The 26,366-nt window shown below is 37.2% G+C and overlaps 1 protein-coding gene across 2 annotated transcripts in view; it reads left to right on the forward strand.

The window, feature by feature from the left end:
• LOC139947516 (membrane-bound transcription factor site-2 protease-like) overlaps positions 1-24,876 on the forward strand; it is a 30,280-nt gene extending 5,404 nt beyond the window's left edge. The window contains exons 5-10 of one of the 2 annotated variants that reach the window (XM_071945448.1): positions 557-737; positions 1,296-1,399; positions 1,621-1,813; positions 3,116-3,191; positions 4,156-4,374; positions 21,056-24,876. In XM_071945448.1, coding sequence (XP_071801549.1) covers positions 557-737; positions 1,296-1,399; positions 1,621-1,813; positions 3,116-3,191; positions 4,156-4,374; positions 21,056-21,062 — 780 coding nt within the window. In that variant the 3' untranslated portion in view covers positions 21,063-24,876. The remainder of the gene's footprint in view (positions 1-556; positions 738-1,295; positions 1,400-1,620; positions 1,814-3,115; positions 3,192-4,155; positions 4,375-21,055) is intronic. The other variant, XM_071945447.1, reaches the window with a different exon arrangement.
• Positions 24,877-26,366: the final 1,490 nt, after the last annotated feature.

A 26,366-nucleotide genomic window follows, 5' to 3' on the forward strand; every position in this document is an offset into this window, starting at 1 on the left:
CCTTGGACCGGTGGTCCAGTGTTAATTTTGAGCCCTGGACATGGTCTTATAAACATATTTACTAAGGGAATAAAAGGGTAGCGTTGAGTTCTAAAACGGCTGTTTAAAACCAGCAGGGTCGTGGCTGTGTGATAAAGGGAGGCGAGGGCTTTTTTATCGCACCGCTACGACCCTGCAAGGTTTTAAACAAGTTTTAGAGTCACTCCTCTTTTATTCCCATTCATGAATGCCTTTTTTGGTTGAAAAGCGTAATAAAGTAAGAAAAACTGAGTACACATTTTGCATGACATCAATGCAAAAACAAAAATGGATGAAACGCTCACTGAGCGATAGGTGAGTGATTTAACTACGAAGGTGAAAATTAGTTTTATTTATTTCTTATCAAATATGACATTTCAGACAGAAATGTGTCAAGGGTTGTTTTCTACTATCATCATTATTTAGACCCTGTAGGTTTTCTGTAAATCTGTGATCTTCGCGATTTTTGTTTCTTACCAACTCTAAACGTTCCTTTAAATTGTAAACCCTGCTCTTGGTTCCTTTATTCCCCTTGCAGTACTCTCCTGTATCAGGTCATAGAGGATTATCAGCTGGTAGCCATGTCACTAGTATTAACGGATGTCCTGTGTATGACACAAGTGATTGGAGTAAATGCCTAGGATCAGCGGTCTTCTACCCTCAGCCTGGTTTCTGTATGCAGCTCGGTAAAGTACAACAGTACAGCAAAGACGTACCGTGTAAGCCATCACATATTCAGATTCACGCATAGTTTAATAATAATAATATCAAAGTCTTATATAGCGCATGTATCTTACCAAACAAGGTACATGTACTCAATGCACTTAAAGGCAGTGGACACTATTGGTAATTACTCAAAATAATTATTAGCATAAAACCTGACTTTGTAACGAGTAATGGGGAGATGTTGATAGTATAAACGATGTGAGAAATGGCTTCCTCTGAAGTAATGTAGTTTTCGAGATAGAAAATAATTTTCCACGAATTTGATTTCGAGACTTTGAAGTCTCGAAATCAACCATCTTAACGCACACAACTTCGTGTCACAAGGTTTTCTTTTCTTCCATTATTATCTGCAACTTCGACAACCAATTGAGTTCAAATTTTCACAGCTTTATTTTATGCATATGATGAGATACACCAAGTGAGAGTGGTCTTTGACAATTACAAATAGTGTCCACTGTTTTTAATATATACAATATACAGAGAGATGGGTTATACCTTCCTGGGTTTATCTATCAGACTAACACAGCTGTTTCTTATTATTTGATTCACAGTATACAGAGGCTATGGAGGACAGATAGAATGCTGTCGTAATGACAGCGTCTCGGAGCTTTGCTTCTTCTATGAGATGGGGTCAGAGGTCGGGGCACCACAAAAGGTAGGCCCTCTGTTGCTTAATGTAGGCAAGGTTTTGAAGCCCAATTTCATGAAGCTAAGAAGATTTTTTGCCAACAGTTTTCTCACAATATTTTATGCTATCAATATCTCTCCATTGCTCATTACTAAGTAGGTTTGTATGCTAATAATTATTTTGTAATGACCAATAGTGTTCGATGCCTTTAAATACCTTCTCTCCATGCAATCTGTTTTTCTCTCCAGCATTACGCCTGCTTAGAGGCAAGGCCTCTGACCGATCTACCTCGATGTTTTAAGGGCAGTGATTGCGTCCAGACGCGTAAGACGGCGTGCCTTCAACCATCTCTAGATAACTCCAGTAGACTCCTCAGGGTGTATCTGACCACAGGGAAACCGGTGCTGTACGTCGGAGACACTTATCTCTTTGGATATTCATGTAAGGCAGTGGTGCATTTTCCTGGCAGTAACCATGGTCTGATTTCATGGCTCTGCTTACCGTTAACAAAGAATCGGGGATTGCGGAAGCAAACAATTCTGTGCTTACGTCAAGCGTGTTTCACATTTTAGCGGGGATTTTTTACCTGTGGGCGTACGTAATTCCTTGTTACTAGGCATTCTACGCTTACACAGCTAGCGTGGAAATTTTGCGCTTGCACGTAAGCGGAGAATGGTGATCGTAAGCGCAGAATTCGGCGGTAAGCAAAGTCATGAAATTTTGCCCTGTAACTGTTTTCATTATGGCAGGAGATTGTGTCCCTTCTGTGACAAACTGTGTACAAACTTCTTCTGATAGCGCCCTCTTTTGAATCGTCCTCCTTCAGCCCATATGGGGGACATAATCCCCGGCGGACAGATTTCCCTTGGACACTGCCATTGACCAGTGACTTACTAATGGCTTGTTCAACCAAAATGGATATTGTTGACAATCGCAAAAACACACCCCTGATTTTTATCGTTTTTGTGTTTTTTACTTCCACTGAGATGTGTACAAATTGTGTTTTTTTATGGTTGTAACCAATTTGGGGTTAAACTTGCCATTGGTTCATCACTGGCAAATGACTGAAACAGTTTTTGGTTACGACTTTGAAACAACACCCCAGGTAGTCCATGCTCTGTGGCTTTTTTGTAAACATCAGTGTTAATTTTGCTTAGCGGGAATTTTTTAAGTAGGGTTTTGTACTCGATCAGCTCTGTGAAATTGGACCCACTCAGCAGAGGCCACGGTCTTCGTGGCATTCTTGAAATTCCTGGGCTGAAAAACTTAATGATTTCACTCTGATCAATTGCATTAAATACACTGGACACATTTGGTAATCGTCAAAGACCAGTATTCTCACTAAGTGTATCTAAACATTTGCATAAAATAACAAACCTGCGAGTATTTAGACTCAATTGGCCATGGTAGTTGCAAAAGAATAATGAAAGAAGGAAAAAAAAACCCTTGTTGGACAACTTTATGTGCTTTCAAATGCATAATAAAAGGCTTGTAAGTCTTTGAATACAGTTAACAATTGAGTTAGAAATTACCTCTTTCTCAAAAACTTCATTACTTCAAAGAAAGCAGTTTCTCACAATGTTTTTTACTATTAACAGCTCTCCATAGCTCATAACCAAGTCAGTTTTTATGTTAACAATTCATTTGAGATAGTGTCCTGTGCCTTTAACTAACGTTGGAACTGAAGACCTACATGTACCCTTTTCTTATCACCTCTGTTGTTTTGCCATTCTTTGTTTACAGTGAGTGTGACAAACTACATTCCACGCTACAGGTTCTTACCGCTATCTCTTCCAGATGTTATAGAATTATTCTGCAAGTATCCTTTTCCAGCATGTAATAATCCTCCAGTGATAACAAGACGAGGGACTGATAATAATAATAACAATAATAATAACAATAATACCATTTATTTAGCGCCTTTTCCTAAGGTTACAAAGCGCTCAGAGAATGACAGGAAAAAACAAAAAAGGGAATGCAAACAAAAACCAAGAGGAAAACCACGACTAGGCAAAGCCTACGGCATTTAGCCAAGAAAGTCCCGCGAAAAGCCTGTCTCTCTTTGACTAGAACTGCAGGCCAAGCAAGGCGAGATTTACTGATTGAAAAAGAATGTTTTCAGAGACCTTTTGAACATGGTAATAGAGCTAGAACTTTTGGTTGAGTTTGGAAGGGAATTCCACATCCTAGGGCCTGCAACTGAAAATGCTCTGTCTCCTGATTTTCTGGTGGTACGAGGAATATATAAGGTGTTTTTTTATTTACTTTTTATGCATGTCGCCAGACACCCAAAGCGTGTGGGCTTCACAGTGTGTGCTACAATCAACTATTGTTCCAGGGGCCGTTGTCACCTCCTTGGGCTGAAACAGGGTTACCCCCTTTACAGTCCATATGGATGTAGGCTTTAGGTATCATCAATCAGAAGCCTGGCTGGTGGAGGAGAAAGCACTACATCCCAACTTTTATGAAGCAATCATGGTTATGTGAAGTGTCTTTGGTACTTTTTGTACTTTTTGCTGAGGTGCTGTGGTTTTTGAGAAATGAGTAAAACAATGTCACAGTCTCAGGAGACAAAAACTATTTTAGCTTCAACATATTTAACGGTACAGTAACAGCACAGCCTCTGGGAATAATAGTTGATTTGTAGCCCACAGTGTCCGGGGACTTGCAAACAATTTTTTTTTTAAAGGAGCTGTTACAAAATTGGGCCCAGTTCTGTACCTAAAATTCCCCCCTTGTTCCTGAAGGTCTTCCTTAACGAGCTTCCCCCCCCCCCCCCTCAGGTATTTAATTTCCTTCTCTGGAGCTCTTGCCATCTTGAACGCCATCCCATGCTACGCCCTGGATGGACAGTACATCTTGAAGGCCTTCATGGAACACACACTGGCCTCTCGGATATCCAGCACGTCTGATCGCAACCTCATCTACAGCCTCATTCTCCTCTTCGGAACGTTACTCCTAGGAGCGAATCTTGTGCTGGCGTTGTTCGCTCTTGTATTCAGGTAGCAGTAGGTTTTACACAGTTCTATTTATTTATTTTTTAAAATTATTTCTTCTTTTTTTTATTTCCTTGTTCTTCTTTTTTTATAGAGATATTTTTTATACATTTGTGACTAGCCATCACAAGTTCAGTCATTCCGATAAAAAAAGTGCTGCAATTTTTTTCTTATTTTAAAATGAGGATGTGAAAATTAACGATCTGGTTTTAAATATTTTTATGTGCATTTAAACCTACATGTAGGTCTTGACCAAGGGGACTCAAATAATAAATAGAGAAATATTTGTAGTGGTAAACGTTGCACCAAATTATTACAAATTTTGGGATCAATTTTATGTGTGATAAAATATGCGTCCACGAACAATTTCCTTTGTGTAGCAGAGCAAAATGCTACACAAAATATGTCAGTTGCTACTCAATGATCACCATTTGCAACTCAATATTGGCATTCAGTGTGCACAAAACTTTTCAGTCTTTTGTTTTGCTACATGTATGCAAAATTGCTGGACAAAATTGTTCCCTGTGCGTCATACATGTATTTAGTAATATAGTTGGTAACACGGAAAACACTTGTCAATTGAATTAGGGATTATACAGTAACCCCCAGAGAAAGGGAGATTTTGAGCATAATTTCCAGTACCCTCTGTTCCTCTTTGCTATGGGGGGGGGGGGGGGGGGGGGAGCGTAGCGTGGTAGATGCATGCTGTTCACACAACACACTGGAATGTGCACTGAATACCTCGCAGCCGGTCAACTGACCGCAAAAAAAAAAAAAAAATAGGACGCTTCAAGGCTGTTCTGGTCATTTTTTAAACATCCACCGTAAGCCCGCTTTGGAAACATGAATTGATTAATAGATTTGGGGTTGGACAAAAAAAAATTACTAGAGTGGGACTCGAGCCAACCGCCTCCGGATTAACGTGCAGGATTAGTGTTTAGTAAATTTGTACATATGACTGTGTGATGGCTGCCCACATTTGTGCCTTAGTAGGGAAACATAAAACATTTTGGGCAGGTTTTTAGATGGTGCTTGGCTATAACTTTTGAGGTTCTAAAAACCTGTTTTTATCCTGATTTTGTTTCGTCTGTAATTGGAAGTCAATGTACATTGCAAAAACTGTGGAACTTTTTTCACAGTATATGTGTCCTTTTTGTAAGGGTCCGATATGCAAATGAATGCATCATAGCAGTCAAATTAGACATGTTAGAAGGTGCGGACATAATTTGCATGTGATCTACATTGCACCCATTGTACTTTTTTTTAAACAATGTTTAGAAAATTACTTACTAATGGGGTGCAGGCCTGATACTTCATGGGGCGACAGAGCCAATTGCCCTCATGCCCCTTGGTCATCGCCTTGGCGCCCATTTGAAAATTTCCAATAGAAATTAAATACACAGAGGCCACGGAAGCTATATTCTCTGTGGCCCATGCTCTTCGCCTTGACGCCCCTTCAAAAATTTCTCATAGACTTTATTAAGATTTTCCAATGGAAGTGCCCAATGTAATTTGAAAAAGGCCTTGCCCTCTCAAAGAAACATTTTCAGCCAAGGTGCCTTTTTTTTTCAGAGGAAAAATGCCTTGCCCTTAAACAAGAATGAAGTATCGGGTCCAAATAACTTTTTTTTTTCTCTCAAAAGAAATGTATGTAATTTGTAGGTTTTAAATATACTGAAATAATTCAGATTAAATTCCATAATAGTCGCCATCAAATGGTGTCTACTGTTGAGCTTAGGGTTTTAACATGCAGCTTTTACAAATATATACAGTTTAGGTTCGGACTCGACCCTGTCAAAGGATTTAACGGATATGTACATGTATTTGGAAAGTACGACACAAAACACTTAATCCATAGATTTACATTAAACTTACACTGTTTAAAAAAAGTGATAGTAGAAAGCTTCCCTTAAAATATTACTTGCTGAGGTGCTCTAGTCTATGAGAAAAATTAATTATGCATTTGTGTACAATAGTAACGCGACTCTCCTGAAAACATTGCTCTGTGGTTTTGACTTTTTTTTCCTGAAAAATTTGAGGACTTATCAAGCTGAAACTTCTAGTTGAAAGTATATTACATACATCTTCATTCACAGTGAGTAGGGATTCATGTCATGGCAAAAAGCTTGATCAACAAAAGGTATCAAAACCCTTTCAGAGAAAGTTGAACTGGTAGGATTTCAAGAATTTGACATGGTAGGAGTACAATCAAGTACATGTAAGGTTTGCATTTACATGTACATGAGTAGGATTTAAAAATGTGATGTTTGCACTGACACATACATACGTAGGAATACAAATGTGAGGTGTCATTGACCTCCTTAAGCAGGCCTAGTGGTGGATCGTAGAGGGACCAGTGGTTTGACAGACCGACGTTTCAATCAGTACGCGCTGATGGCCTTCAGGGGGTACAGTTAAGTAGAACTGCAAATTTTACGCGCGCCATTTTCACAAAGTGCTCAGATTGATCTTAAACGCAAATCACTTGTAGTTTCTAAGCAAGGTGTGATGTCACAATAGAAATCACTATGGTAATACTGTCATGTCGTCTTAAGGTGAATCGTTGTGCCTTGTGAAATCGAGCCCTGGTTGTTTTTTAATGTATACTATGTAGCAACTAGCAACATACATGTTGTTGATATGTTCCTATAAAGTCCAAGTCACACTGCAGCGATAACGAAAACGACGCAAGGAGACCGCATTCTATTTGTTAAAATGCTCCACGCAGAATACGCCCAAGCTCATTCAACCCATCAAGGGCGTGCATTTTTCTTGTTTTGCGTTCTCGTTATCGGGACCTGTGTGACCGGGCCTTTTGGCGTGAGTCAAACTAATGTGACATGATAGGTTCAAAATGGTAATGTTCAAATGTTATTTTTTTAGCAATAATTAAGTGGCAATTATGAAATTATGAAATATGTTTTCTATGACAGAGTAGCTTAATAATTTTAGACCCTAAAATGATGCAGAAGGCACTACAGATACCTTTTTTATGTAACTGAACCTAGTACTTGTAGAGTGTAAGATATATTTTGGGAATATTTCAATTTGAAAAAGAAGCCAAGGTTTTTATCAAAATAAGGCCACTTTTAAGATTTCTTCAAAAAGTTGCCAACATTTGATAAAACTGCTTGATTTACTTACCCCTAGCGATTTTCCGAATTTTGAGCCAAAATTTGATAAAACTGCTGGTCTTACCCATTACGCTTTTTCAATTTTTGGTTAAACTTGAAAAAATTGTCTTGTGATTTTTTTTACATTTCGGCCTAAATTTGATAAAACTGCTTGACTTTCCCCATATGATTTTGTTATTTTTTATTTTTGTCTAAATTTGTTAAAACTGCTGGACTTACCCCTTGTGTTTTTCCTTTTTTTCAAGCAAATTTGAAAGGGAAAAGGCTGTAGCCTCGTACACATTTTCAGGCAAAACATTACAAGTACACAAAGCCTTGTACAAATGTTTGTGCAAAATTTAACAAATTTGTGCAAAATTTAACAAATTTGTGCAAAATTTAACAAATTTGTGCAGAATTTGACAAATTCACAAGGCCTAGGTTGTACAAATATTTGGCAAAGTTTGACAAATTAATATATGCACACATTTTTGTGTGACAAATTCACAAGACATTTTTGTGCACAATTTTACAAGTTCACAAGCCTTGTACACATTTTTGTGCAAAATCTGACAAATTCACAAGGCTATAGTCTTGCACACATTTTTGTGAAAAATTTGACAAATTCACAAGACACATTTTTGTACACATTTTGGTGCAAAATTTGACAAATTCTCAAGGCTATAGCCTTATACATATTTTTGTGCAAACAAATTACAAATTCACAAGGCTATAATAAGCCTTGTACACATTTTTGTGCAAAATTTGACAAATTCACAAGGCTATAGTCTTGTACACATTTTTGGGCAAAATGTGACAAATTCACAAGGCTATAGTCTTGTACACATTTTTGTGCAAACAATTTGCAAATTCACAAGGCTATAGCCTTGTACAAATTTTTGTGCAAAATTTGACAAATTCACAAGGCATAAACCTTGTACACATTTTTTGTGCAAAATCTGACAACTTCACAAGGCTATAGCTTTGTACACATTTTTGTGAAAATTTGACAAATTCACAAGACACATTTTTATACACATTTTTGTGCAAAAAATTTACAAATTCACAAGGCTATAGCCTTGTACACATTTTTGTGCAAAATTTGACAAGTTCACAAGACTATAGCCTTGTACACATTTTTGTGAAAATTTGACAAATTCACAAGGCTATATATAGCCTTGTACACATTTTTGTGCAAAAAAATTACAAGTTCACGAGGATAGCCTTGTACACATTTTTGTGCAAAATTTGACAAGTTCACAAGGCTATAGTCTTGTAAACATTTTTGTGAAACAATTGACAAATTCACAAGGCTATAGCCTTGTACACATTTTTGTGCAAAATTTGTCAAATTCACAAGGCCTTGTACACATTTTTGTGCAAAAAATTTACAAATTCACAAGGCTATAGCCTTGTACACATTTTTGTGCAAAAAATTGGCAAATTCACAAGGCTATAGCCTTGTACACATTTTTGTGCAAAAAATTTGCAAATAGCCTTGTACACATTTTTGTGCAAAAAATTTGCAAATTCACAAGGCTATACATTTTTGTGCAAAAACTTTACAAATTCACAAGGCTATAGCCTTGTACACATGTTTGTGCAAAATTTGACAAATTCACAAGGCTATAGCCTCGTACACATTTTTGTGAAAAATTTGACAAATTCACAAGGCTACACATTTTTGTGCAAAAAAATTACAAATTCACAAGTACACATTTTTGTGCAACATTTGACAAATTCCAGGGCTATAGCCTTGTACACATTTTTGTGCAAAAAATTTACAAATTCACAAGGCTATAGCCTTGTACACATTTTTGTGCAAAATTTGACAAATTCCAGGGCTATAGCCTTGTACACATGTTTGTGCAAAATTTGACAAATTCACAAGACTGCCTTGTTCACATGTTTGTGCAAAATTTGACAAATTCACAAGGCTATAGTCTTGTAAACATTTTTGTGCAAAATGTGACAAATTCACAAGGCTATAGCCTTGTACACATTTTTGTGCAAAAAATTTACAAATTCACAAGGCTATAGCCTTGTACACATTTTTGTGCAAAAGATTTGCAAATTCACAAGGCTATATATAGCCTTGTACTCATTTTTTTGCAAAATTTGACAAATTCACAAGGCTATAGCCTTGTACACATTTTTGTGCAAAATGTGACAAATTCACAAGGCATAAACCTTGTACACATTTTTGTGCAAAAAATTTACAAATTCACAAGGCCTTGTACACGTTTTTGTGCAAAAAATTTACAAATTCACAAGGCTATAGCCTTGTACACATGTTTGTGCAAAATTTGACAAATTCACAAGGCTATAGCCTTGTACACATTTTTGTGAAAAATTTGACAAATTCACAAGGCTATAGCCTTGTACACATTTTTGTGAAAAATTTGACAAATTCACAAGGCTATAGCCTTGTACACATTTTTGTGCAAAAAATTTACAAATTCACAAGGCCTTGTACACATTTTTGTGCAACATTTGACAAATTCCAGGGCTATACCCTTGTACACATTTTTGTGCAAACAATTTGCAAATTCACAAGGCTATAGCCTTGTACACATTTTTTTGCAAAATTTGATAAGTTCACAAGGCTATAGTCTTGTACACATTTTTGTGCAAAATGTGACAAATTCACAAGGCTATAGTCTTGTAAACATTTTTGTGAAAAAATTGACAAATTCACAAGGCTATAGCCTTGTACACATTTTTGTGCAAAATTTGTCAAATTCACAAGGCCTTGTACACATTTTTGTGCAAAAAATTTACAAATTCACAAGGCTATAGCCTTGTACACATTTTTGTGCAAAAAATTTGCAAATTCACAAGGCTATAGCCTTGTACACATTTTTGTGCAAAAAATTTGCAAATTCACAAGGCTATAGCCTTGTACACATTTTTGTGCAAAAAATTTGCAAATTCACAAGGCTATACATTTTTGTGCAAAAACTTTACAAATTCACAAGGCAATAGCCTTGTACACATGTTTGTGCAAAATTTGACAAATTCACAAGGCTATAGCCTCGTACACATTTTTGTGAAAAATTTGACAAATTCACAAGGCTACACATTTTTGTGCAAAAAAATTACAAATTCACAAGTACACATTTTTGTGCAACATTTGACAAATTCCAGGGCTATAGCCTTGTACACATTTTTGTGCAAAAAATTTACAAATTCACAAGGCTATAGCCTTGTACACATTTTTGTGCAAAATTTGACAAATTCACAAGGCATAAACCTTGTACACATTTTTGTGCAAAAAATTTACAAATTCACAAGGCCTTGTACACGTTTTTGTGCAAAAAATTTACAAATTCACAAGGCTATAGCCTTGTACACATGTTTGTGCAAAATTTGACAAATTCACAAGGCCTTGTACACATTTTTGTGCAACATTTGACAAATTCCAGGGCTATACCCTTGTACACATTTTTGTGCAAACAATTTGCAAATTCACAAGGCTATAGCCTTGTACACATTTTTTTGCAAAATTTGATAAGTTCACAAGGCTATAGTCTTGTACACATTTTTGTGCAAAATGTGACAAATTCACAAGGCTATAGTCTTGTAAACATTTTTGTGAAAAAATTGACAAATTCACAAGGCTATAGCCTTGTACACATTTTTGTGCAAAATTTGTCAAATTCACAAGGCCTTGTACACATTTTTGTGCAAAAAATTTACAAATTCACAAGGCTATAGCCTTGTACACATTTTTGTGCAAAAAATTTGCAAATTCACAAGGCTATAGCCTTGTACACATTTTTGTGCAAAAAATTTGCAAATTCACAAGGCTATACATTTTTGTGCAAAAACTTTACAAATTCACAAGGCTATAGCCTTGTACACATGTTTGTGCAAAATTTGACAAATTCACAAGGCTATAGCCTCGTACACATTTTTGTGCAAAAAAATTACAAATTCACAAGTACACATTTTTGTGCAACATTTGACAAATTCCAGGGCTATAGCCTTGTACACATTTTTGTGCAAAAAATTTACAAATTCACAAGGCTATAGCCTTGTACACATTTTTGTGCAAAATTTGACAAATTCCAGGGCTATAGCCTTGTACACATGTTTGTGCAAAATTTGACAAATTCACAAGACTGCCTTGTTCACATGTTTGTGCAAAATTTGACAAATTCACAAGGCTATAGTCTTGTACACATTTTTGTGCAAAATGTGACAAATTCACAAGGCTATAGTCTTGTAAACATTTTTGTGAAAAATTTGACAAATTCACAAGCCTTGTACACATTTTTGTGCAAAATTTGACAAATTCACAAGGCATAAACCTTGTACACATTTTTTGTGCAAAATTTGACAAATTCACAAGGCTATAGCCTAGCTTGTACACATTTTTGTGCAAAATTTGACAAATTCACAAGGCTATAGCCTAGCTTGTACACATTTTTGTGCAAAATTTGACAAATTCACAAGTATAGTTTTATACACATTTTTGTGCAAAATTTGACAAATTCACACGGCGCCTTGTACACATTAACATTTTAGGACACATTTTTAGGCATATTTTGCTCAAGGCTACACATTTTTGTGCAAAATTTGATATGTACACAAGGCTAAGCCTTGAACAGATTTTTAGGGAAAATTTGAAAAGTACACGCGCACATTTTCAAGCAAAATTTGAAATCAATTTAGTAACAAGAGATAAATATTTCGTATTTGTTAGTTTTAAATTATGTCGTTTATTTGGTACGACCATAAGGTAAATATTTTTATTTGTGATTAATTGTACAGTATTATATTTGATTAAAATAGATTGGTGAAAAAGTCCTATCAGGCCCAAAGCACCGACACTCAGACTGTAACTTTGTTTGTTGTCCTTTATATTGTAGCACCATTTCAAATAGTCCATCTATTGTGCTTTGCACCTGTTTTTGAAGGCACTGGACACTTGTGGCAATTACTCGAAATAAATCTTAGCTTCAAAACATAATTGGTAATGAGCAATGAAGAGCTGTTGATAGTACAAAACATCCTGAGAAACGGCTCCCTCTGAAATAACGTAGTTTTTGAGGTAAATTCGCACTCCTTTATTAGGCATCGGAAAGCACACATATTTGTGCAACAAGGGTGTTTCTTTCTTTCACTATTCTCTTGCAACTGTGATGATCAATTGAGTCAAAATTTCCACAGGTCTGTTAATTTATGAATATGTTGGGACACACCAAGTGAGAAGACTGGTCTTTGACAATTACCAATAGTGTCCAGTGTCTTTAATACCTAGACTTGATTTCAAGTCTTTGATCACAGTTATTGTTCTGCATCTCAGCCACGAAAAACGCCCCCACATTATTAGCTATCACGCGCGCCCTAACTCGCAATCTAACTCGTATCTTGTTTGTAATGGCTATCAGGACGACTAAAAAGCCATGATCAAAGACTTGGAACCAAGTCTATTTAATACCTGGGCCCAATTTCATAGAGCTGCTAAGCACAAAAATTTCCTAAGCATGAAATTTCTTTCTTGATAAAAACCATTTGTTGCGTGTTGCTTTCTCACTGTTATACAGCTGTTGTTTGCTTGCCCTGAAAATCAAGTGGAAATTTGGTTGGTACTCCTGTTTTTATCGAGGGACAAGTTTCATGCTAATCAAATTTGTGTGCTTAGCAGCGCTATGAAACTGGGCCCTGATGTGAGAACAACTACACGATATCTGTGCATGCATTTGGTACCACTTGCGTACAACATTAAACAAAAAAAACAAAAAATCTCATTTGGTTTAAGCTTCGGACAACACTCTTCCTTTTTATTTTCAAACTATGTTCCTCTTCATCAACTCGTACTTTTTAAAATAAATACAATGTACATTTTGTGGTCCACCTACTAGTAAGCAAAAAATCTGGAATTTTATAAACCTCTCCCTTTTGACAGTTGTTTTAGATGAAGGCACAAAAACGGAAGAGTAAAAGTAGTGCTTTCAGTTAAAAGCTAGTTACTTTGAAGCAGATGACGCTACCTTGCATATAAACAAATAGGAATGGAGTACCTTTCCAGCAAGACTCCGGCCGTGTCTGAAACAGCGACTTCGGCTACAGCTCCCCCTATATCGCGCGGGTCTGCCTATTCTTCACCACTGGCAGATGCGCTGATCTAGCCGTAGCTGTAGCCTGAGTCACCGTTTCGGCTTAATACCTGACACGCTCGACCAAAGTCTGAAAAAATCAAAGCAAACAATTAATTTAACTGTCTGATTGAAACACATATTATTTACAGAAAACAAGGTAACAAACCATTGAAGTAAAATCCCAAGCTATTAATAGCTTGGGACTAAACCTTCAGTGACGCAGTTATAAAGAATGCTTGTTGTGTTCCAAGATAAACTTGTAAATTTCAGTGAATCGAATCCCACACGAGTAATATGCCTGTGATATTTATTCACAGGACTCGGGAAAGTACTGAGTATACAGTTCTAACACACATCAGTGTGTATGGGTAAAAACCAATTAATATTCTTTATCCCCGATGCAAATTTAACATCTATTAAACAGTAATCAGGTTATCCATTGGTAAAAAACACCATTTTTTTGACAGCTATGGCCGTCTCCGAATTGGTGGCTACATCTACTGCTAGATTTCTGCTTCATATGTGTTGAGGTATAGCACACCCTTAGCAACACCCTGAGCAACAGCCATAGCCGTAGCCGTAGACGTCAATTTGAATACGGCCTGTTGCCAAAACACTTTTGGAAACTTTATCTAAACCAAAATGAACAAACTTAAATTAAATATATTTACAATGATAGAGAATAATTAAAGAGTACCAGGATTGTCTGCATGTTGTCATAAGACTAGATTTTAGTAATTGGAACATGATTAGCACACAGATGAAGGATATTAAACGTCTATAAGGCAGGTAGAACCAATGGTAAAACAACAAGTAAACTGCATTATAAGCTATGTTATTGTAACTAGTCTTGGTGCAAGACGTTTACATTTCATGCACAGTGCGACCGACCCTCTCATTCAACTCACTTAGCCCACACACCGCCCCCTGTCAATGTCAGGTTAGTGTATAGGGACGGTTTGTGCGCTACACTATGGAGCTTTAATACACAGGTTCGTGGTGGGCGCTATTGGCGAGTTAAATGAGCGAGTCGGTCATGCTAAGGGTGAAAGGTAAATGAGAAACATCTTGTACCAAGACTATACTGTAAAAACATTATCTACATGTTTCATGGCTCTGCTTATGATCATCATTCCAAAAATTTCCCACTTAACCTGTGAAAATACACTTGATTGAGTAAGCGCAGAATTTCCTGCTTGTCAATTTTTTTTTTTACGGTAAGCAGAGCCCCGAGTGCAGACAACCACTGCTATCAATGATATAATAAAAAAGGTTGCTTACCAAAATGCCGCCCAGACCATACTTCATGTTCAAAACAAAAGATAGAGCTACAGTTGCAGCGTTATACAACCATCAGTCTGCTTGCACAGTAAGCGGAGAACAGTGGCATCTTATAGCACTCATGTCCATCACTCAGTAACGCTCAATGCGCTTCAACTTTCAGTATTTTCCTTCTAGGATGTGGAAATATCTTTGAATTGTGAGACATACATGTCCTCCTTTTTACAAGCACCGTGTAATGGTTTACAAGGTGCTGTGGCACAACATGCTGGCAATCAAACCAGGAAACACAGGGTGAACCTCTTCTCTTTACGATAAGTGCACTGGGTTCTTTTACGTGCATTTACACAACACACAGGACCATGCAATGGCTTAACCACCCATCCGAAGGACCAAGCATCGTGGTTTAGTGTTATGACCGGGACCCGAACCCACACTCTGCTGATCAGAAACACCAGAGTTTGAGTCCGGTGCTCTTAACCGCTCGACCACAACACCCCACAATGGTGATCATAAGCACAGAGCCATCAAATTGGGCCTGAATTTAAATGAAGCTCTTTAGCCAATGAAGTTCCTGCCATTGACTTTGTCAACAAAAGTATTGCAATTAAAAAGGAAAAATCAAAACTAGATCAATTATTACCAGTCTAAACAACAACCAGCTCTTCTTGAATGGTGTAAATAAACAATGACTTTATACAACTGTTAAATTATTTGTCTAAAACATCATAGGTCACACACATAGCCATACATAAATCTAGCTAAAAAAGAAATCCCCTTAAATAAGCCAAAATTAGCTTCATGTTTTTTGAGAATAACATTTTTTTTAAATTAATACATGTACCAACAATAAGCAAAGATTGCCTGGTAAGCAAAGAACTCTTTGTTAACATGAACACAAACATGCGTAAAAGCAAAAATTTCTTGCTAACATGTGAAATATGCTTAAACTGTTTCTGCATTTGTAAGCGCCAATTTTTCACATACTGTTAGCATCGCAATGAAATTAACAGAACCTGCACTAAAACTAAAGCTACAATACACTAAAAAAACACACACAAAATAGAAATGTTCAATTAAGGCATGTAGTTTTTTTCTAGAATGTCTCTCCTTATTCACAGTAATGTAGCAAATATCACAAATACATTTTTATCAATAACTTACTCTTTAAATTCTAATTTAATTATATTTATTTTTTTACAAGCATGTACAATATGAATACAAGTCGCCATAATCGAATATTAAACAACTACATTTAATACAATTTAGTTTCACACAAGAGCGAGTGGAATATATGTAAAAAAAATCGAGCACTTCTGCATCAAGTGTCGAAAGACGACAAATGCCGAGCCGTATATTGTACACAGATATGCGCTTTGTTTTCTGAATTCCGCAAATATGCATGATGACAAATTGATCTTAAAGTAAACTTGACGCACAGCCAGAGCAAAACACGAAGTTAGAACAGCGCAATACGTACAGGTGTGATATGGACCATACAAAATGTAGCACAGTCTAGCCATGGATCAACCATTCGGAATCCATGATTCAAATGTGCTTAAAGATAGCGAGTATCAAAAGAGTTACTTTTAAATATAACATGAAATCACACAAATCACTGATGAATAAATCACACTACCAACGTAAATAAATTATTAGAAACTGCTATTCTGGAAGTTAAGGGCTTCATTGGACATGAGGCCCCACCCCCCCAAAAAAAAAAACATCATCGTAACATCAACCCTTGGTCCTTTTGGTTTGTTAGTTGTTTGCAACAGCTAATTCTATTTGCTCAAAAATATGGAGTAAATAAACACGTGTAGTCGTTTTATTATTTGTAACAAGTTTTATCATATTTGCTATTAGGAACTAAATGTATCAACTCTATAATCACTTTGTATTGATTTGCATTTTAGATTTATTCATTTTAGTTCTATTTATTTTTGTATTTCTTATATATTTTTGTTCCTACTACACACATAACATCATGCCCTGAGCCCACCTTCGCTCAACAAAAATTCTAAACAAAAAATAGCATGGAACCATTTAGAACCACAACAAGATAAAATAGGAATTTCTGTTTGTTACCTGATATTTCTGTGCATAGCTAGAAACCACCCTTACATCACTGCTGTTATTACCACAAAATTAAACAGCGCCTTAATTTACACTTATGCCAAGCGCCCCCCCCCCCCCCCCCCAAGTAGAAAAAAGTTACATTTTGTATGATGTACCGCATGTACCATGTACAGTAAAGTCTTCATACATTCTGTCCTATGCATTTGCAAATGTGTTCCCGTGCATCCATAAATGAATTTTACTGTTAAAATAAATGTTTAAAAACTTTTCAATTTAAGAGAAAACATGGAAGCTCTGGAGCGATACTCTTTGTCAAAATTTAAAAAGTAATTGCATTTCACACATTCTTCTTCAAGATATACATTGCTTTGGATATAGAATCAAACAAACTTGCGCAATACATGTTAAAATGAACAGCTTGAATTGCGTTGTATATTGCTAGCATTTGGTGCGTCCTTAGAATCCTAAAGTAGGCTAAGCATTGAAGATAATTTTGAACCAAAAGGGTTTCGGTACTTTTTATTTTTACACGACGACACAAAACACAAAATCCACAGTTTTACATTGAACTTACACGGTGTAAAGGCAGTGGACACTATTGGTAATTACTCAAAATAATTATCATCATAAAACCTCACTTGGTAACGAGTAATGGGGAGAGGTTGATAGTACAAAAACTTGTGAGAAACGGCTCTGTCTGAAGTGCCGTAGTTTTCAAGAAAGAAGTTATTTTCCACAAATTTGATTTCGAGACCTCAAGTTTAGAATTTGAGGTCTCGAAATCAAGCATCTGAAAGCACACAACTTCGTGTGACAAGGGTGTTTTTTTCTTTCATAGTTATCTCGCAACTCCAATGACCAATCAAGCTCAAATTTTCACAGGTTTGTTATGTTATGCATATGTTGAGATACACCAAGTGAGAAGACTGGTCTTTGACAATTACCAATAGTGTCTAGTGTCTTTAAAGATAATGATGATAGAAGGCTTCCCTTTGAATATTACTTGCTGAGGTGCTGACACTAGTGCTATTACGGCTCATAATTTAAGTAATGTAACATACATTGAGATATTATAAGTTATCACACAAGCGCTAGCGGATTACAAGCAAACTTGGCGCATGACCATAGAACACACAAGACGCAGGTAATGATAAATAGCTGTGCAGTATAGGATTTTATCACCACTCCATTCTGCAAATCTGATTGGAGGATTAGCGCGTACTTGAAGATAACGTGGAATACCCCGAGCGAATATGTCCATGCTGGAAGCATAATCCCTAATAAGATACACAATCTGAGAAGTGTTCTACGACGCCCATCACAGATTCAAATTTGGGGCATTATGAACTGTTATCCGTTTTACATAATCGCATTACTTCGAAATGTAATTCCAAAATGCTTTATACTATCAAAAACTGCTGTAGGTTTATAAAACCAATAGTTTTCATTGTCATTATTTTTGTAAAGAGTAAATACCAAACATGTTACCTTCGCTTTAAGTTAGTGTTTTGCACTCAACCCATCATCATTCCCATCAGTATCCTCATCATCTTCAATTTATTCCAGCTGCTAGCCGCTTCTCCATCCTACACTCAAACCTGAGGGCATCCTACGTCCTACAACCTCCCCCCCCCCCCCTCCGAACCACCCACCTACCCTCATCATGGTGGTGGTGGTTTACATGGCCAAAAGGGCCACACAGCTACTATTCAAATAAGATGCAACCTACCCCTAACATCGCAAGACACACTATAAGACAAATCAATCCATAATGGTGCCAGCCCTGCTTATCCCTAACACATATCGGTGTTCTCGCCAGATGAGATGACTGCGGAGTTTAAAAACAAGAAGACTAGCTCCACTTTCCAAGGATATGCAAAGAACGAGAACGAGCAAAGAACGAGACAGGCATATAGAAATGAGGCGAGCCTGTGGATGTAGAAATATCCAGGTTTCGCATTCGATATAAGACACTTTGGACCGATCGAGATATTGGACACTGCGGGGATAAATGTTACCGAATGCCAGGGCCAGTCTTGATGCTTTGATTGTTAAAGGGTTCGCAGACTTTTTTTGTAGGACACAAAACACAATGTCCACGGATATACATCAAACTACACGGTTTGATGATGAAGGTAGAAAGATTCCCTCAAAATATTACTTGCTACAAAGGTGCTATGGTTTTTGAGAAACAAGTACATGTACAACAATTTCTCGAAAATAATTTTCGTCTCAGGGGAGGAACAATATCGTAGCATGTACAGCATATTTACCAGTACTGCAGCCGATTTCACAAAACTTTATGCAACTGTGTAACTGATATATTTTTCCTTTAACCACATTACTTCAAAGTGCAATGATTCTCAAAATGCCCTCGACTGTCGAAACCTGATTTACTTCTAGCGTTAATATTGACATTGTTTTTAGAGTGATTAGCAAACGCATACATTCCCTTGAAATATGTAGCAACCAAATGGCTACTAACTTACTTCTGACAAAAGAACAACTCTCATGAGGATAATTTCAGCAGGTTTGAAGAGAAAATTTGGAGATGGCCTTAGAGGAGACCACGGACCTGGGGTAGCCGCTGGAAGCCGAACAGACGAACAATGTATGAAATATAATGAATGATTCGAAGCTTCATCAGAAAGGATCAAGATTGGATCAAGGGGGGGGGGGGGGCTTCAAGCCAACGGTGTCCGTATCAAAAAAGATGGCAGAGCGGGAAAATGAACACACCACAACGACTGATCAAATCAATTAATCCTAAAAATAGGCCAGTTTTCCAGGCCGGCGACCGCGGCAATTTGAATAAAGGATCTTGGCGGCCGGGAATAAGATGGAATTAAGAAGGGATGCTGAGTGGTGGATGAGACGAGTGATTTAAGGATATACATGAGGCAAGGATGAATGAAATTAAGAAGAGAAGAGAAGAGGTAAAAAGGGAAAACAAATTCAGGGCAAGATGAGGACAGAGGAATCTGATTATAGGATTCAGGTACTTTTTCAAAACTTACAGATAATGATAGTGGAAAGCTTCCCTTCAAATATTACTAACTAAGGTTGTGTAGTTTTTGAGAAATGAGTAAAACAAGTCACAAAATAATTTTGGTCTCATGAGACCAAAATTATTTTAGCATGTAAAATCCCTTTAACCAGGGATGATATTATACCAAAACCATAGCATATGGTTAATACGTTTTTACATGCTAAAACTGAGATGTAAATTATTACTTCTTACTCATTTCTCAAAAACTACAGCACAGTAAGTAAAATTTCAAGGGAAGCTTTCTACTATCATAATCTTCAAACTGTGTAAGTTTAATGTAAATCTGTGGACATTGTGTTTTTTGTTAGGAAAAAGTACTTAAGAAACTTGTCTTGCTGTATCAGAAATATCTTCTCTGGTTTTAGGGGGATGATCAAACATAATGAAATTGGTCATCCAAGTTGCAAGAGAATAATGAAAGAAAAAACACCCTTTTAGCACAAATGTGTGTGCTCTCAGACGCATAATAAACGACTTCAGCTGAAGTCTTTTATTATTTGAGTAAGAAATTACCTCTTTCTTATCAACGTTACTTCAGAGTTGGTTATTCCCCCATAAATATAGCTCTCCATTGCTCCTACCAAGCAAATTTTTTTGCAAACAATTATTTTGAATAATAACCAAGTGTCCAGTGCTTTTAATAAAAAAAATTCTGATGGTCATTAAATAAATTTTTTAATCAGATTAAAGTAGGAAGAATACTATGCCTGTGTGTCTTCAACAGTATGTGAAGTAACCCGTCTAATTTACAGTCTAATTTTTTAGTAGTTGCTCTATATTTGGACCGACATGACCTGCTTTGCAGAATCTGATGAAGTTGTACCAGAAGTAAAAACTGATCCTAGTAGACTTGTGACAGTCCTGTCAGACAAGCAGACGTCAATTTATTTGACAATTTTTTTTCTTAGTCTAGATCGAAATTGATGGAGCTGTAAAAACATAAAATGTTACTGATAACAAATTTGTTTGCATGGTATATTCTAATACCACAGAGTTTTCGGATTATTCGGGAGACTTCTCAATTCAGAAAAGAATGTGTTTTTGTTTCTAATTGGCAGTGCATGAAATGTGAGAATCCAGTCCGCTAACTCCCCAGCAAAAGAACCCATCAAGAATGAGTCTAAGCCGAGACGAGATGCATGATGGATGACCTCCGATCCCATGCCCTACTTTCTCTACATTCAAGCAAATGTGTCAGTGGGTTTTGTCTTCTTCTTTTTATGAGTCACGGGGGAGTGATTGGTCCATTTAATTTTCCGGGTTATTAATGTACATTGTTCATATCTAGTTATTTAGTTATAATTATCAATTTAGTATACTTTGATTTTGTTACCTTTCTATGTTCTGATAAATTCTCGAATTGAATTATTTCCCCCAAAAAAAGAGTATGGAACAAACGTCATATTAAATTGAATTTTATCAAACTTAATGGAAAAACCTTGTAAAAAGTACTCAAGTGTTCCTAAAGATTAGCATACTGCCCTACAGAAACTGTGATATGTGTTAGAGCGCCCTCTTGCAGCAAATACTATCACTAATAGCTTATTGAACTGAGACTACTACATTAGTTTCATCCAGAAAACTGACAGAGAAATTGTCACCAATACTGTACCAATGATCCATGTGCATTGTTTTTCCTTCATGCAAATTAGCTCATCAGTTCAGATGTGTAAAAAATCTTCAAGTTCATCCGAAGGTTCACCGATATCCCTAAATCAGACTTTATTTTTGGTTCCTCTGGTAGCCTACCCGTGGGTCCCCTGCAAACATATTGATGCAATATGAGCTGGGCCGACACCATGGGCTTTTGACTTTTTGGCCCTAGTCATCAATATCTAGGATTGGATTATTGTGCTGAGTTACCGGCCTACTACAACAAGCTAATCCAAATGGCATGGTACGAGTCGTTTTACCCTCTACTCTTTTTATTTTTGTCCTCGGGTAGGGTGTGCCTGTTTTGACAGAGAGTTTATTCAAAAAGGCAGGATTGTTTTTGAATGCGAGTGCTGACAACATTCAACAGGGGTCTTTTTCAATTAAATTCTTGCATTCTTTCGGTTTGTTTATGAAGGAGGTATTTACACAAACACTTGGGTTCGGCAAGTGGTGAACTTAAATTATCTGCAACATAAAATTCCTAAAAATCTTAAAATCTCAACAACAAAAACATGCCCCCCCCCCCAATAGAAACTTAATCTTACAGTTTCTTTAACAATAAAATGTACTTAAAGGCACTAGACACTATTGGTAATTACTCTAAAACAATTGTTAGCATACAATTAACTTACTTGGTGATGAGCAACGGAGAGCTGTTGATAGTATAAAACATTGTGAGAAACTGCCCCCCCCCCCTGAAGTAACATAGTTTTGAGAAAGAGGTTAACTTCTCACTCAAATATTTAAAGACTTCAGGCCTGAAGCCTTTTATTATGCATCTGACTGAAAACACACAAATTTTAATGTAACTTCATTGACCAATTGAGTCAACTTTTCACAGATTTTTTATTTTAGAAATATGTTTGAATAAACCAAGTGAGATTACTTATCTTTGACAATTACCAAACATGTCCAGGGGTCGATTTCACAAAGAGTAAGGACTAGTCCTCACTTAGGACTAGTCCTAAGAGATATTAAAAACTTAAGTTAGGACGAGTAACCTGTCCAAACTCGGCATTAGACTAGTCTTAACTCTTTCTGAAATCCATCCCTGTGCCTTTAATGATTACTCTCGATACATTTTTTTCTTCTTTCGTCCAACTCCAACATCAGGCAATTCCCCTGCAAACCCGACTTTAGCGTGGGAGCTGGGATGACAGTGCAAGATGGTGAGGAGAGTCCGATCATGATTTTAACCCGCAACTGAACCGCAGAGCGCCATGATTTAAAATAAACCTTGGGTTCATTTACCAACAAAATGCACATTATTCATGGAGGCATCGCATGGAGCCATTTGCCGGTACTCTTGAAAAACAACTCTTAGCCAGTGTGTCGTCGGGAGACTCCAGGTCACAGCTGAATTGATGATATGTCTTGAGGGAGAAAAGGTTTGAGGAAAATAGAGGGGGGGGGGGGAGAAGAAGAGGAAGAGAGAAAAAAATCCAAGGACGGGAACTTTTTGCTGCAGAGTGTCAATGAGGAATGAAATGTCACTGTTTGCTGCACATGTATTTTTATTTTTATTTTTTTATATGGACTTAGTTTTGTTTTTCCCAGTCCAGTTGGACAGAATGGTTGTACTGCAGAGAATGTTAGAAAGGAAGAAAAAAAACACCTTAAATAAAGGAAGACCCCATTGGCAAACTTAAGAAGTTATAAGACTGGAAATGTAAAATGATGAAGATGGTTGTTTTAAATGGTTCTGATGCCTTTTGTAGATTTTGGCCATGACATGAATCCCTACTCACTGTGAATGAAGATGTATGTAATATAATTTACTTGTAGAAGTTTCATTAGTCGTCATTTTTTTGAGAAAAAAAAAGAAGGAAAAAAAAAGTGAAAACAGAGCAATGTTTTCAGGAGAGTTGGGTAACTACGTTGTACATGCTAAAAAAGTCTTCGTCTCACTGTGACAGAAATTATTTTTGTGACTTGTTTTACTCATTTCTCAAAAACTACAGCACCTCAGCAAGTAATATTCCAAGGGAAGCTTTCTACTATCATCATCTTCAAACCGTGTAAGTTTAATGTAAATCTGTGGACACTGTGTTTTGTGTGCAACGAAAAGTACCGTCACCCTTTAAACGTCGTACAAGTACATAGAAAGAACACCTGTTCAGAATATCAAACTCATCACGGGACACAAAACCTTAGGAATGTAAAAAATAACCTGCCTTTACAATTGTTACAATGTGCAGGACAGCCAACTCCATCAGTATAGATGTAAAACTCATTATAAGCTTTATAGTCATTAGAGACCACAAAACCCTTTGATGCATATGTAAACGTCATCACTCCCCACAACTACAACTCAGTGGGGACCACAAAACCCTTCGGTGTACCCCTATTAATGCTAATCAGTGGGGACCACAAAACCCTTCGGTGTACCCCTATCAATACTAGTCAGTGGGGACCACAAAACCCTTCGGTGTGCCCCTATCAATGCTAGTCAGTGGGGACCACAAAACCCTTCGGTGTACCCCTATCAATGCTAGTCAGTGGGGACCACAAAACCCTTCGGTGTGCCCCTATCAATGCCATTCAGTGGGGACCACAAAACCCTTCGGTGTACCCCTATCAATACTAGTCAGTGGGGACCACAAAACCCTTCGGTGTACCCCTATCAATGCTAGTCAGTGGGGACCACAAAACCCTTCGGTGTACCCCTATTAATGCTAATCAGTGGGGACCACAAAACCCTTCGGTGTGCCCCTATCAATGCCATTCAGTGGGGACCACAAAACCCTTCGGTGTACCCCTATTAATGCTAGTCAGTGGGGACCACAAAACCTTTCAGTGTACCCCTATCAATGCCAGTCATTAGGGACCACAAAACCCTTCAGTGTACCCCTATCAACACTAGTCAGGGGGGACCACAAAATCCTTCGGTGTACAAAACCCTATCAATGCAAGTCAGTGGGGACCATAAAACCCTATTGTGTACCCCTATCAATGCTACGGCTGCCAAGAGCCACCTGTACTTAATGGGGTTTTAGCTTACCATCAAGGGGGGCTGTCCCAAAACAGTCTGCAGCAGTCTTCAGATGGATTATAGATATAGTGACACGATGCAAGGGAGAGAAAAAGATTCTGAAGCCACTGGAGGCAACTGGAGAAGGTTAAAGGCACTGGACACTATTGGTAATTATTCAAAACAATTGTACGCATAAAAACTTACTTGGTAACGAGCAATGGAGAGCTATTGATAGTAAAAAAAAATATTGTTAAAAACGACTCCCTCTGAAGTAACATAGTTTTTTTGAGAAAGAGGCAATTTCTCACTCAAATAATAAAATACTTCAGGCATGAAGCCTTTAATTAGGCATCTGAAATCACACAGATGAGTGCAACAAGGATGTTTTTACTTTTATAATTATCTTGCAACTTCAATGACCAATTGTGGCCAAATTTTCTAAGTTTTTTTGTTATGCATACATGTACATATATTGGGATACGCCAAGTGAGAATACTGGTCTTAGACAATTACCATACGTGTTCAGTGCCTTCATAGGTTTCTTCTTAGAATGTGTGACTTTTAAGTTGGCAAATTTCAAGCGGTGTGTAGCTATGGAAGCATATCAATCTCTTTTAATACTGATATCTGAATTTTCTTAAAAGGTACCTTTTCCACATATCAAACCGGACTATATTCACTCAATAATAGGGATTTGGCGAATGTGGTTACTCCTGAACCGAGTTGCAGGCTTGGTTTCTCCCCTTATTCTAGACCTGGAACTTTTGAGCGTTTACAATTCAGAAAGTTTACAGACCCTGTGCATCACCAGAAAGACAAAACTACAGATTTTGACAGAATGTGGACTACCTTTCCATGACAAACTGATATTCACTAAATAACTGGGATAAGATTTGACAACATGTGAACATTCTTGTGGCCTGGGTTTCACCTCTCTCCTAGATGTTACAATTTAGGCGGTTTATCTGAACATCACCAAGAAAACAAAACAAATGGTTTGGATGAATCTGGACTATTCTACCTCAAGATGGGTCAAGGGTCAGGGGTTAAGGATCCTGAAATAATGAAAATTCACAAGCTGGAAATACAGAACAAAACCAAAAAACAAAAAGCTTCTAGACAAATTCGCCTTCGAAAGATAGACATTGTCACTGCTAGCTCCATTAACACTTTGTAATTTCACACTTCGTAATGCCTCCCCAGAGTAACTACATAAAATTGGTCATATCTTTAAAGGTGTTGTCTTTGCACATTCTCCGCACCTCACCCCAAACAATCAAATTTAACCTTTGACCTTCACATAGTGAGGGTCAAAACATTGGGGTTAAAGCACCATATCCAAAGCCCCCAAAGGTCAAGCTCTATATTGACAACCAGAATCACAGTTTAATCTGAGAGGTTTGGAGAAAAAAAATCTGACGGACTTAAACACAAACCAGGCAGCTCCTTTAAGTTCCGAACGGCAGATCCCACCACGTAATAGCTGTGGATTTATCAAGTTATACTACAGACTGGATACAGTTACTAACGACATGGAGCCAAACAACAAGCATCGGAATTCTCCTCTGGCGATAGCAAACACCAAGGGAAATAAGGAAGTTTAGCAGCTTCAAGTTAACGATAGAAAGAAAAGGAAATAAAACACCTGTGCAGCAGCAATACTTGAGATTTACATGTAAGCCAATATCTATAAAAGCACTTGAGCAGTCTGTGTAGAAACCATTAACATTTTATTGCCA

This window comes from Asterias amurensis, chromosome 14, assembly GCF_032118995.1.
Source record: "Asterias amurensis chromosome 14, ASM3211899v1".
In the NCBI taxonomy this organism is placed as follows: Eukaryota; Metazoa; Echinodermata; class Asteroidea; order Forcipulatida; family Asteriidae; genus Asterias; species Asterias amurensis.